Here is a 13,659-nt window from a genome sequence, read left to right as displayed (position 1 = left end):
AGCTGGAGCTGGCTGGGCTGGACCTGCCTCCTCCACTCCCTGGCTGAGAACAGAAACTCTCTCTCAGCCTCGGTCTCCCCATTAGGAAAACAGAGGGTCCCCCCCGACCTCTGCAGACTTGGTTTCCCTCTCTGGAAAATGAGAAGCAATTGTTGGAGGAGTGTTTGGTTCATGGTGAAGACTAAATGGATTCTCCTACCAGGCTGTATCTTCCACAAAGGCAGGGGCCAAGTCAGCCTTCCCGGGGAACGGCCCAGGCCTAGCACAGATCCTCGTCGAATGGATGAATGAATGAATGAACCAAAGAGCTGGAGTTTACATCCCAGGTCCAGATTGACTCCTCACTTTCTGGCCCCTTAAGTCCCTTCCCTCTCCTCCCCTCCCCTCTTGGCATCAGCTCGTCTCTTCCTAACAGTCTGTGCCCCTGAAAATGCCAGGAACGTGGCAGACCTGTGACTGCCACCCAGGGGTTAGTGCTCAGAACCTCAGCTGAAACTCAGGCCTGAGATCCATCTGCTGAGGCAGGGATTCTGGGCCTGAGGGACCGACAGGACCATTCCCAGGCATCCTGCACTGTTGGGATGGGACGCAGGGTGGGGCTGGGGCAGGAGGCGGCCTGGGATGCATCTGCATGGCCCTCCGCACCTGCACTGACGGGTGTCCCCAGGGATGCCTGGCCACGAAGGTCGTCCATCCACTCAGCAAATGTTCCACAAGGGCCCCCGTGCCAGGCCTGGGCACAGACGCATCACAGCATGGTGTGATCCCTTGCAAGGCAGCGCTGACACACACCATGAGAGGAGGCTCTGTCCTTCCCTGTGGGGCCCAGGATGAGCTCCAGGTCCTCCACCCACACCTGCCGCTGGCGAGGTCAGGTGGGCTTTTCCTCAGGAATGGAGCGCTCAGAGCCTTAGGTGTTCCTCGCACCTGAGGTCTCGATGGGGATCCTCTCTCGACCCCTTCCCTGGGCACCCACAACCCAAACCCTCCCTGGGCCATGCTGCAGGCTGATGCCCGGAGAAGGGCTCTTCAACTTGAGCTGATTTCCAGTGGGGCTCTGGTACCTGGCTGCTGGGTGACCACAGGGATGTGGTCTCTCTTACTTCCCTGGGCCTCAATTTCCTAATCTGTAAAATGGGATAATAGTAAGCCTTGTGATGGTTTACAAAAAAGCAAAATGAGCAAATTTTTTTTTTTTTTTTTTTTTTTTGAGATGGAGTCACTCGCCCAGGCTGGAGTGCAGTGGTGCCATCTCGGCTCACTGCAACCTTCGCCTGCCGGGTTCAAGCAATTCTCCTGCCTCAGCCTCCTGAGTAGCTGGGATTACAGGTGTGCACCACCACGCCCGGCTAATTTTTTTTGCTATTTTTAGTAGAGATGAGGTTTCACCATATTGGCCAGGCTGGTCTCAAACTCCTGACCTCAAGTGATCTGCCTGCCTCGGCCTCCCAAAGTGCTGAGATCACAGGCGAGAGCCACCAAGACCGGCCAACAAAAAAGCAAAATGTTTTTTGAACTCTTTTTTTCTCCATGGTTAACTCATCTTTTCAGTGAGTTCAGTGGCTACAGAGTAACGAAGTGAGGGCGGCTGTGGGAGGGGTGGGGCCATCCTGGGCTCCCTGGGGCTCTGTATAGAATCACGGAGCCCCACGCCTGCCCTGCCTGCCCACAGTGGGCCCCAAGAGGCAGTCCCACCTGTCCCCTCACCATGCCACCTGGCATGGACTGTGTCTGTCTCCTCGAAAGCTGCATAATCACATATCCCCAGCACACAGCCCAGGGCCAGGCCGTTTGCTCAAGGAAGGAGAAGGAAGGGGTTTGCGCCTCAGGGCCAGGCTAAGCCCTGGGAGACCCAGTGGGGCCCTGACCTCGAGTACCTGATGGGGTCACCCCCAACTAGACTTGCTCCCCTCCCCCAGCCCCCAAGAGGCAGCACGGGCCCTGCCTGGGCCTGGGTGTGACCAGCCGCCCTTCCCGCCCTGTCACCCGTGGCTGCCTGTCACCCAGACTGCCCTGTCACTACAACGGAGGAGCCAGGCCTGCCCGCCCGCTCTCCCAGCCCCGTGATTTGTCTTGCAGCTGCTGCCGTTGCTCGGAGCGAGACACTTGCTTGTAGCTTGTGAGCTGTGTATAGGCAAATCTTTCATTTTTCCTGCATTACGCCGGCGTGTACTGTCACTTAATTTTTATGTATGCAATCCTTCCTGACAAATATGATCTGCTGCCTGGTAATTCGTCTGACGCTCATTCTGTTCCGCGCTCTAATTACGGCTCCTATTTCTGACACCGAGGCAGCCGCTCTGCCACCGCTGGGTACCGCACCTGTCAGCCCGACCATGGCACTGACTAATGCCCTTTCATGCCAGCCTCGTGTTAGCAAATACAGAGGTGGGGAGGGGGCCCAGGGAAGGGGGAAGTGCGAGGAGACCAGATTTGCATAAGCCCAGCTCTTGGGTCAGCAGCCTTAGGAGACGAGGTGGTTGCCGGGGCAACGTGGCTGCCACCACAGCATCCCCACATAGTAGGTGCACATGAGATGGGGGAGATGCATAATTCATCCCCACGCACAGGGCGTGAAGTGTCCCTGGCCCCTGTGCCCCTCCTGAGTCACAGTGCAATGGTAATTAGTTCAATCTCTTGCCCAACCAAACGTGTGTGCAAGACTTAGCTGTTTGCAGAACCTCTTGGTGGAAGGGGTCTTTCCGCTGGGTATTGGAAGATACGGGTCCTGGGCTTTGGCTCGGCACTGTCACCATCCTAGAACCTGGTGGGTGCAGGCCCTTGGTTCTGGGAGCTTGTCCTGCTGGCAGGGACTTGCTCAGCTCCGTGCAGGCCTCAGCTCACTGGGCATCTCTCCTGGATGCCGGGCACACAGCCCGGAGTGGGGACAGGCCCCAGGAGGGCTCCTTCCACCCATCATGTGGCCTGGTCGGTGCTCGGAGGGCTCGGGAAGAGCCCAGCTTATGAGGGCGGCTTTCTCCCAAGTTCCAATTCCTTCTCATTAATATAATAAGTGCACCAGTCCAAGTCAATAAAATCATACTGTCGGATGAGACGCATCTCTGCCCATTCCTAATGATGCGATCCTAACCGGCTCTGACGGAGCGCTGCAGTCTTTTTTCTGCAGTGGGACAGAGAAAGGCTCGGTGCTGACTGACAGGGGACAGGAGGCAGTGGTTTTAACTCTTCTCTTTGACAGCTTCCCTTGAATTTCCTGGTCTTTTCGAAGCCCTTCAACCACACAGGTAAATAGTCCCAAACCGACCGAAACACTTGGTTTTTTTTTTTTTGAGACAGAGTCTCGCTCTGTCGCCCAGGCTGGAGTGCAGTGGCACAATCTCGGCTCACTGCAAGCTCCGCCTCCCGGGTTCACGCCATTCTCCTGCCTCAGCCTCTCCGAGTAGCTGGGACTACAGGCGCCCGCCACCACGCCTGGCTAATTTTTTGTATTTTTAGTAGAGACGGGGTTTCACCGTGGTCTCGATCTCCTGACCTCGTGATCCGCCCCCCTTGACCTCCCAAAGTGCTGGGATTACAAGCGTGAGCCACCGCGCCCGGCCTAACCCTTGGTTTTTCACAAGGGAAGTAAATGTTTGAGGGCACAGGGAAAGACGAGGCTTCCTTCCAGCAACGGAGAGTCAGTGGCCCAGGTCCCCAAAGGGGGACTCCAACAGTATCCGCCGAGGCCCCCGGCCCTCGTTTCCTGGAAGCAGCATGGGTTCTGTAAGGAGAGGCCTGCTGCCACGTGACCTCGGAAAAATCTCTCGAGTGCCTGGATTTCACATTCTTCCTCTGCTAAAGGGAAGGATCGCTGGATGCTTGGGGCTGTCAGGGGCATGAGTGGAGAATCCCATACTCCCTGGGGGGTGGGTCCTGACACATCTTCCCTTTGGAGCTAAAGGAAGAGCTCCTGAGGCCTGGCCACGTGGCGACGAGAGTTTCAAAACAACCCCCTCCCCGCCACCCCCGCTGGCTCCATCAGCTGCCGGGAGCCGCTGGTCTCTAGACTCGTACATTTCTCCTAAGTGTGTGTGACACACTGAGAGTCTCTCTGGAACCTGTGTGAACAGTGACACTTTCCACAGGACACTGTGACTTCCAGAAAGTGCCTCCGCCCAGACAATGCTGCTCTCTCTCACACCCCGCTTGCCACAGGCACTTGGGGGTCTGGGGATAGGAGACGTCCTGGCTTGAGCCATGGAGTGGGGTGGAAATGAGCTGGTATGGGGCGGTGTTCAAGGAGGCAGTGGGCAGCTCCTGGGGCCCAGCTCCCTCCTGGGGCCCAGCTCCCTCCTGGGGAAGCGGATGCTGGCAGGTGCAGCACGCAGCGGGTGGGCCTGGGGGCACCTTCCTCTGCAAACGCACCTCAAAGAGCCGGGAACTAGCCCTGAGAAAGCAGTGGCCCTCGCCCACTCCATGGACCTCTGGGAAATGTTCCCACAGACGGGCGTGGTGAAACCCAGACAGCCTTGTAGTAAGGCACAGGAGACCCTGCTCCTGTGTTCCACTGGTGGGGAAGCGGGGGCTTTCTTGGTTCCTGTGTTCTCACTAAATGAAAAATCCCCCATCGTACAGCATTCCAAGTTTCACATTTGGTTACATACCTAGTGTGTGGATACTGAAGCTTGCCATTGCTTCACGTGTCCCCAAAACACACATCTGACCAAGTCTCTTCCCGAGTCCAGCCCTTCAGCACCCCCCGACCCATAGGGTGGTGTCCAGCCCACTGAGCTCAGAGTTCAAGGCCCTGCCTGCCTTTTATGCCGCTCCTGCAAGGACCCTGGTCTGTGGCGAAGCCAAGCTCAGCTGCACACCGAGGCTCACCCACTCTTTCCTGGAACGCTGCTACCTCCCCTTCCCTGTCCCAACAGCATCTGGTCACCCTTTATGGTCCAGCTACAATGTCACCTCCTCCCTGGCAGGCACCTGGTCCCCACAGCCTCAAAACCGCCGGTTTAAAAGCCAAAAACTAGGAACAGTGCAAATATCCACCCCCCAGGAGGGATGGACCAAGGGTGCTGCCCGTGAACGGGACACTCACAGCAGTGGGAAGATGACTGCCCTGTGCCACAGACACACTCCCGGCTCTAAGCAACTGGCTCAGTCAGCTTCTCCCGCAAGGGCCGGGAGGTGATCAGAGGGTGTGGGAAGCCCCAGCTGGGCTCCTCTGGCCACAGCTGACTCCCTTCTGGGTCACTGTTCTGAATAGATGAGAAAACCCTGGGGCTTAAAAAAAGGCATCTTCCCGCACTAACTGACCAAACACACGTGGGGAGAATGTTTACATCTCTCTGCATGGTCACCAGGACCGCTGGGGGCTGCTGGGGCACAGACAGGTCCCCCTTACCTAGGGAGTGGGCTGCGGTGGTCTCAGAGCTGAAGAAGCGGCCCAGACCAAGGTCACCGAGCTTCACGACGCCCGTGGCTGTGATGAACACGTTGGCAGGCTTGATGTCTGCAGGGCGAGGAGAAGGAGGTTGGTGTGGGGTAGGAGGCTTGCAGTGGGTGGGGCAGGACGAGAGGAAGGGGGAGCTGCAGGTGAGGTGAGGCCTAGCCCAGGTCCTGCTCCCTCAGGGCAAGGCCCTGTCCTGCCTCTGGCTGTGGGACCTCGGGAAATTGACCATTTCTGAGCCTCAGTTTCTTCATATGTAAAATGGGTCTCCTCCACCAACTTCACAGAGCTGCTGGGAGGATTAAGAGAGCAGGGGTTTCTGTGCTCCTGTTTTCTGCTCTAGAGCTGTATCCTCCATGCCTAGAACAGTGCCTCGCACACAGGAGGCCCTCAGGGAAAATATGTGTAATGAATGAACGAAATGCTCAGTGGGGCACCCAGTGCCGTACCCCCTGGTGAGGGCGGGGCCTCGAATACAGCAGACACCGAGAGATACAGGTAGAGTGAAGGAACGGAGGTGCCCATGAAGCAGCCTACGAAAGGACCCCATGCCCTGCCGGGCACCCAGCAGGCTCCTTTCTCACAACTCGGAGTGATGTCAACTGTGGAAACGCCCCTCTCAGGTGCCTCCCCTGCTCAGCCCAGCCCGCTGAGACGGCAAAGCCCCCATGAAAGTCCCCTCTGTGCGAGGCTTCCCCTGACCTCTCTCCCAGGCTGCTGTGGGGAACTGGAAGTGGTGTGCCTAGCAGGGCCCCTGCCCCCTGGGGCTCACGTCACTTTCCACTTCGGGGAGGTCCCTGACCCAGGCGCGTGTGTGTGTGGTTGCTGGACAGCCCCCCTGCCTGGGGAATACAGAGCGGTCCAACTTCCTCAAGGGGCTGCCCCTGAGGACCTTGGAGGAACCATGGGCAAGTGTCTTCCTGGGGCTCCAGGGGCACTTGGGCTCCGGGTGGCTCCTGGCTGGTGGCACGTACCTCGGTGCATCACCCGACGTGAATGCATGTGCTCCACGGCGCTGCACAGCTGCACAAAGTACTTCCACACTGTCCTCTCCGGGATGAGCCGCTTCTGCTTCTTAAAGTACTGCAGCGGGGGAGACAAGCAGAGGGATAGGCCTGGGTGAGCGGGCTTGGAGGCGGGTGGCCACAGGGCACTGCCTCTGTCCTTTCCCCAGTGGGCAACTGGTGCCTGGCACAGGGGAGGAGGTGGGGATTGAGCTGCTGAGCAAACAATAAGCCCAGAACCAAGAGTGCTGTGTCCACACCTCTACTTCTGCCTGAATGGCACTCTGCGGCCACCCTGTCCCCACCCACCAAGCTCCGTGAGGGCCAGGCAGGCCTGGCGTGTCCGGATGGCTTTGCTGCATGGACACCCAGATCAAACATGCTGAAAGTGGCCCTCAACTGCATTTTTCCAGAACCTCCTAGACACACCCCCGACAGGGCACTCCTTGCAGGACTGAAATGAGTGTGGACTCTCCCTGTCCCCAGCCCCAGCCCCAGCCCCAGCCTGGCCCGGGAGGGTGGCACCCAGGACACATGTGGTGATTAAATCACAGCTGCCCCCATCTCCTCGGAACCAGCAGATCTCAGTGCACTAGAATTCTTAATAAACGCGGCGAGAACCTTGAGGAAATGGGCTTGATGCACTCAAATGGAACCCCAGTTCCAACGGGCATCAGTCTGCTTCACTGCCTGGGAAAACGTATTTAGTGCTCCAGGAAGAAAACAAAAACTAAACGCCCCTGGCTGCACTGAGTGAGCTGTAAGTCACAGAAGGTCCTGGAGAGGGCAGGCCCAGAGCACGTGACAGCCACAGCTCAGCTCGAGATGGGGGTGGCTCTCAGGTGCCAGGCCCACGCCTGTGGGGCAGGAATTCTTCACCAGCTACCTGCATACCAGCTTTTTGTTCAGGGGCTTTTTGCTTCAAAGCAACCACCTTTCCCCAAAGCAGGCAGAGGCAGCGCTGTGGGCCTGCTGGTCAGGGCAGCTGCTCTGGTGCTGGGAAGCTGGGAACTGACCAGGACACACTGGCTTGGGAAGGGGCACGGGTGGAGGAAAGGACCCGGGCCGGCACTTTCAGACCACCTGTAGGGTGTGGCCACCATGCCAGGCCTAAGAGGGAGGGCTAGGCCCGTCTTACAGATGGGGAAACGAAACTGAGGGCCACGCAGGAAAAGGCAGAAACACAGCTCAGCCCCAGGCCTCCCACCGAGAGAGCCCAAGTCCTTAGCCCACTTCTTTTTTTTTTTTTTTGAGATGGAGTCTCCCTCTGTCGCCCAGGCTGGAGTGCAGTGGCGTGATCTTAGCTCACTGCAACTTCCACCTCCTGGGTTCAAGCAGTTCTCCTGCCTCAGTCTCCCGAGTAGCTGGGATTACAGGTGTGTGCCACCACACCCAGCTGATTTTTTGTATTTTTAGTAAAGACGGGCTTTCGCGATGTTGGCCAGGCTGGTCTTGAACTCACCTCAGGTGATCCGCCTGCCTCGGCCTCCCAAAGTGCTGGGATTACAGGCGGGAGCCACCATGCCTGGCCCCTTTAGCCTACTTCTAATAACACCAGTAACCATTGATATGGCAGACTGAGCTCAGAGGTTCAGGAACATGCCCAAGGTCACCCAGCACCCAGCTGGGACCCAGGTCTGGGTGCTTCCCACGGTGGGACAGTTGCAGTGGGGAGCCCCTGGCCTCGTCGTAAATCCCCTCGAGGCTGTTCTGAGGTGCAATTCTGGGAGGCCCTCTCGGGTGAGCCGCCCCAGGTCTCAGCACAGAGCCCACCCCCAGGCCACCTCCAGGCCTGTGGCAGGCCAGGCCGGGATGTTATTCACACTGTGATGTGAGTGAATCCTCATTACAGCGTTTAAGCAGGGATGCGCCTGGCCGAGTGGTGATTTTCTAAATGTCACGTCCTATAAGCGCTGTCTGACATTTAGTGGGGAGGCGCAGAGTCTCTGGTGGGTTCTGGGGCTACGGCAGCTCCTAGCTTCACTCTTCCTCGTAAATAACTCGGGCACCGTGGCTGTGATGGTGCAGCTCAGCCCTTGAGGCTGCAGGCTCTCGGGACACAAGCCCTGCTGCCTAACAGCCTCTGAGGCCAGTGGGGCGACCATGGGGTGGCCCCTGTTCCTCTGGAAACCCAGAGGTGGCCTGAGAGCAGGCAGAACCAGGGGAACCGAGCTCCCACCAAGCCCCAGGCACTGTGCTGGTATGTTACAGATGAGGAAACTGAGGCACAGGGACCCGCCCGAGGCCATCCAGGGGACGTGTCTTACTCGGGTGGGTCTCTGCACTGCCAGGCCTCCCCTGCTGGTGGCGGCACCAAGCCACCTCTGCAGGTGAGGGCCCCTGAGCCGGGTTGGAGGGAACAGGAGCAGGCAGGGACAGTGCGGGGAGAGAGGTGGAGGCTGTAGGAGGGGGCACCATGCCAGGTGAGGAGGAAGGACCCGAGGCGTGGGGGGCCAGGTGGCTGCTCAGAAACTGAGGCCACACCCATCCTAGACTGGATCCTGCTGGGTTCATGACTGACTTGAACCCTGAGCCAGTGTTGGCTCTAAGGCAAGCCAAGGAAGGGGTGCAGGGGGAAGGGGACACCCCATCCCAGGCCTGGCATAGAGGAGGGATGCTGGATAGAATGCCCCCATGTCTCCTCTTCTCTCTCAGCTGAGGGAGACTGCACCTGGCCTGGTTTCCTGCAATGCACCCTCTAAGAGGTTCCCGGGGACAGGGTGGAAACTGAGGTTCAGGGAAGAGGGATTTGCCCAGCCCCAGCCCCCCATCTGCCTGTCTGACTGCAGCCCCACTCCATGGACTGAGACTGAGAGGCCGCAGTGTCTGGCCTCCACTGGGGCTGAGAGGGTGAGGCGTCCTCTCCATGGGCTGCGTTCCTGTCTGGCAGCAGGGAGAGGCTTCTCCTTCATCTCCTGCTCCTCCTCCGTCCCTGCCCTCACCTCTCCTTCCACCCGGCCTGCAGTCTTTCTTCTAGAACACAGAGCTGACCATGTTTGTTCACCGCCACGAATCTTAGGAAGCTTCTCTGACCTTAGGGCCTGGTCCTGGATCCCAAGCCTGGAGCAACAGGCCCTGCGTGATCCGGTAGTCTCCATCTCAGCTCCCTTCCCTTTTCCATCCCTGCTGGACCATTTCTGCTTCTGGACAGCCCACCTCCCCTAATGGCTCAGCTCAGTGTCACCTCCTCCAGGAAGCCTTCCCTGACTCCCACAGGCCCTGCACATGGCTTGTTCACACTGGCTCCTAACTACTCATTCAAGGGTCTGTTTTCCTGTTAGAATCTGGGATCCCTGAGGGCGGTAGCCATGCTGGCGGCATCCCTAGTTCTTGGCATGAGGGCTGGCACACAGTGGATGCACTATGCTTGTATGTTCAACAAGGGAATGTGTGAAGGAGAAACAAGTAAAGCGGGGGCGGGGGAGAGGAAGAGCTAAGACATGATCTAGCACATCTGTTCCCACCAGGGATCTGTGTGCAGATTAACATCCCTGCAAAGGCATTAATATGTCAACGGAAATGTAAGAGCAGGTGATAACAGCTCAAGTAATGCCACTTCCCAGTGATGCCTGTATTCCTAGGAGCCAAATTTCAGAAGAGCACTGAGCAATTGCTCAATCCCCAGCTCCTGATGGGAAAGACAGAGAACCCACATCCGGCCCCATTTCCAAGTGCAGCTGTGAGCAGGGTGGGGGCTTGAGCAGGGCCCAGCCTCACTCGGGAGCTGGCAGGCTGCATCCAGGGCAGAGAGGTGATGGGGCCGCAGCAGGGCCCTGGGGACAGAGGTCCAAGCCAGTAGGGATGTGAGGACCTCCACTGAGGGGCAGTGGAGTAGGGGCTGAGGGTCTGGGCCTGGGGGTCAGGCAGGCCTGGGGGCCTCCACCTAGAGGCTGAGCTGCCTTGGGCAGGAGACTAGACCTCTCTGAGCTTTGCTATATGAGGACGGTGGGGACTTGGTGAGGGACGCGTGAGCATACTGGGCTGGGTAGAGGCTAGCAGGAGGTGCTGCTGTTTCACTGAAGCTGCAGTGGTCCTGGACACCAGCCTCATGGTGGACCCCGCCCTGTGCCCTGGGTGGTGGGATGAGGCAGGTGGAGAGGTATGTAGGGGCGTGGAGCATGAGCCAGTCCTGGCGCTGAGCCTGCCCATGTGACTTGAATGGTCACTCAATCTCTTGAAGACCCCAGGCCTGGGCATCAGCCGTAACATGGAAATGAAGTTTCCCCTCTAGGGCTGGGGAGATCATCTTGGGACCATGTCCACCAAAGGGACCCAGGCCAGGAAAAGAGACCTGGGCCACAGGCATGGCTCTGTCCCCACAATGCTGGGTATCCTCAGGCAAGTCTCTTAACCTCTCTGGGCTCAGTTTTCCCCTTCTTTAAAATGAGGTACTGGATCTACAAGACGCTTTCCCAAGAGCTGGGATCTGACCAAACGGGGTGCTGCCCCTGCTCCTTCTGTGAGGCAGGAGAAGTGGCTCATGTGCCTGTGGGTAGGCTGGGGCACTGGGGGTGGCCAGAGGGGTTCCTTCCGCCCATGGCTGGCCCCCTCCCAGCCACCATCCTGTCTTGGTGTCACCTTCGCCTTGCTTTTGCACATGGGCTCTTTTGACTGAGCTTCCCTGAGGCCAATGGAAAGAAAGAGGCCTCCAGCAACAGCAGCTGGGGATGGACCCTGAGAGGCCCTCACCAGACCGCAGCTGAGGCCTGTGGGCATCCGCAGGGGGGCCCAGGGTCCCTGGGTGGCCGCCTCTGGCTAAGGGCAGAGCATTGTGGGACTGGGCTGAAGGGAGACTGCCACCGTTGACTCCAGATCTGCGCAGCCCCCAGCACCCCCACCCTGCCAGGCGCTCACCTTGATCATCTGCGAGAGGTCCCCTGCATCAGCCAACTCCAGCACAATGTTCAGCTCGTTGTCTTCGATAAATGAGTCCAAATACTTGATGATATTTGGGTGGTTCAGTTGCTGCATAAGGAGAGAAAGAGGGGAGGGGGCACCAGTGAAGACGGGACAGACCCAGTGCCTGCCCTCCACCGGCACCCTGCTGGTACCCGGTCACTGAGGCCCTGGCATTTGCTCGAGAAGCGGGTCCCAGGGAAAGAAAGGCCTGTGCTGGGGAGTCAGGAAGGCGTGGGTGACACTGGGAAAGCCATTTTGCATCCCCAAGTCTCAGATTCCTCATCTGTAAAACTGGCATAATTTTTTTTTTTTTTTTTTTTGAGACACAGTCTCGCTCTGTCACCCAGGCTGGAGTGCAGTGGCGTGATCTCGGCTCACTGCAAGCTCCGCCTCCTGGTTTCACGCCATTCTCCTGCCTCAGCCTCCCGAGTAGCTGGGACTACAGGCGCCCACGACCACGCCCGGCTAATTATTTGTATTTTTAGTAGAGACGGGGTTTCACTGTGTTAGCCAGGATGGTCTCGATCTCCTGACCTCGTGATCCGCCCGCCTCAGCCTCCCAAAGTGCTGGGATTACAGGCATGAGCCACTACGCCTGGCCGAAAACTGGCATAATGTTTTGAAGCACAGTTGTGAAGATGACACAGGTCAATACTCTTGAAATGTGTAACAGGGCAGCTCCACAGAGCTACGTGAGACTCAGCATGGACTTGTGGAAAGGACGCTCCCCCTCCTCCTCACCACCCAGACCCTGAGGGCGGCATTGGGCTCCACCTCTCTGTCCCTGTGCCCAGACAACGGCCAGCCTGCAGGTGCTCCTCAGAAGGATCATCCTCCCTTCATCCTTCCCACTCTTTCTCAATCCCTGACCTATCTCTTGTGAAATCATTTTTTTAAAAAAATATTTTTTGTAGAGATAGGATCTCACTATGTTGCCCTGGCTGAAACTGAACTTCTAGGTTCAAGCGATCCTCCCACCTCATCCTCCCGAGCAGCTGGGACTACGGCTGCACGCCACCATGCCTGGCCCTTGTGAAATCTTGAAAAAAATCCCTGGAGGCATGAGCGCTGCCCAGCTGATTTGCTCATGCTGAGACCCCGCCTCTGTCCTTCGTACCACAGCCTGCATGTTTGCTGCAGTGGAGCATGGAGCTGGACAGAACGGTGCCCCCCTGGCTGGAAGTCAGGCCCTCCAGGCTAAGAGCAGCCCCTGGCATCTGTTCATAACAAAGCTGACTGTTTATATTCGAAGTGACTCCAGCATCTGGGAAAGCAGAGGAGATTCGAATATCCTGCCCTGGTGTGGGTGTGGTCAGCCTAGTCCAGACACCAGCCAACCACTAGAGGCCGATAGTGAGCACATTTCCCAAAAGGCCCGGAAGTGGCTGGGAGAAGGATGCACTGTGCCCATCCGTGGATTCTAAAATGAGGGGAGCCTGGGCAGATGTTACAGAGCCATGCAAGCCCCTATTCATTCATTCATTCCCCAAGCCAGCCCCCCATGTGTGGGCCCTAGGGGCCAGAGCAGGCTCAGCCACTGGCCCCAGTTCCTCCCCATGTGTCTGTCCTCTTACCAGGTCCCTCCGAGAGACTGATCCCTCTCTGCTATGGCGCCCACTGCCTGTCCAAGTCCTCAAGTCCCTGCTCTGGACCAAGGTCTGGCCCTGAGGTGGGTGTGTTGGCCCCTGCCTGCCCCTCAGCCAGCAGCGCTGTGGCTCAGTGAACATCCAGACACCACTCCGAGGACCCAGTCACCCTGCACAGCTCAGGACGCAGGTGCAGCACATTCAATCCTGGTTCCCAGGGGTGGCTGGGAGGGAGCCCTGTTGCCATCTTAGCAGCAGGCTCCCCTGTGGAAGCACCTTGGTCAGTAACAAATGTAGGTAATTTACACAGGGTGACTGGACTTCAGAAGGCGGCATACAAAGCAATCCTAAGCAAAAAGAACAAACCTGGAGGCATCACATTACTGGACTTCAAACTATACTACAAGGCTATGGTAACCAAAACAGCATGGTACTGGTGCAAAAATAGATACATAGACCAATGGAACAGAATACAGAACCCAGAAATAAAGCAGCATACCTACAACCACCTGATCTTCAACAAAGTTGATAAAAATAAGCAATGGGGAAAGGATTCCCTACTCAATTAACTGGCTAGCTATATGCAGAAGAATGAAACAGAACCCCTACCTTTCACTATGTGTAAAAATTAACTCGAGATTGATTAAAGACTTAAATGTAAGATGTACCTTTCTCAGCATTAGCCTTGACAAAGAATTTATGACCAAGTCCTTAAAAACCATTGCAACAAAACCAAAAACTGACAAGCGGGACATAATTAAATGAAAGAGCTTCTGCA

General features: G+C 57.3%; 1 protein-coding gene across 2 annotated transcripts in view; it reads right to left on the bottom strand.

Annotated features, from left to right (window-relative positions):
- NEK6 (NIMA related kinase 6) overlaps positions 1-13,659 on the bottom strand; it is a 102,080-nt gene that overhangs the window by 25,731 nt on the left and 62,690 nt on the right. For both annotated transcript variants that reach the window (XM_012509009.2, XM_003264116.4), the window contains exons 5-7: positions 11,251-11,361; positions 6,367-6,475; positions 5,348-5,455 (exon numbers count right to left, since the gene is read on the bottom strand). In XM_012509009.2, coding sequence (XP_012364463.1) covers positions 5,348-5,455; positions 6,367-6,475; positions 11,251-11,361 — 328 coding nt within the window. The remainder of the gene's footprint in view (positions 1-5,347; positions 5,456-6,366; positions 6,476-11,250; positions 11,362-13,659) is intronic.

The sequence above is a fragment of the Nomascus leucogenys genome, chromosome 8 (assembly GCF_006542625.1).
Source record: "Nomascus leucogenys isolate Asia chromosome 8, Asia_NLE_v1, whole genome shotgun sequence".
NCBI lineage: Eukaryota > Metazoa > Chordata > Mammalia > Primates > Hylobatidae > Nomascus > Nomascus leucogenys.
This window is presented reverse-complemented; position numbering and strand designations above follow the sequence as displayed.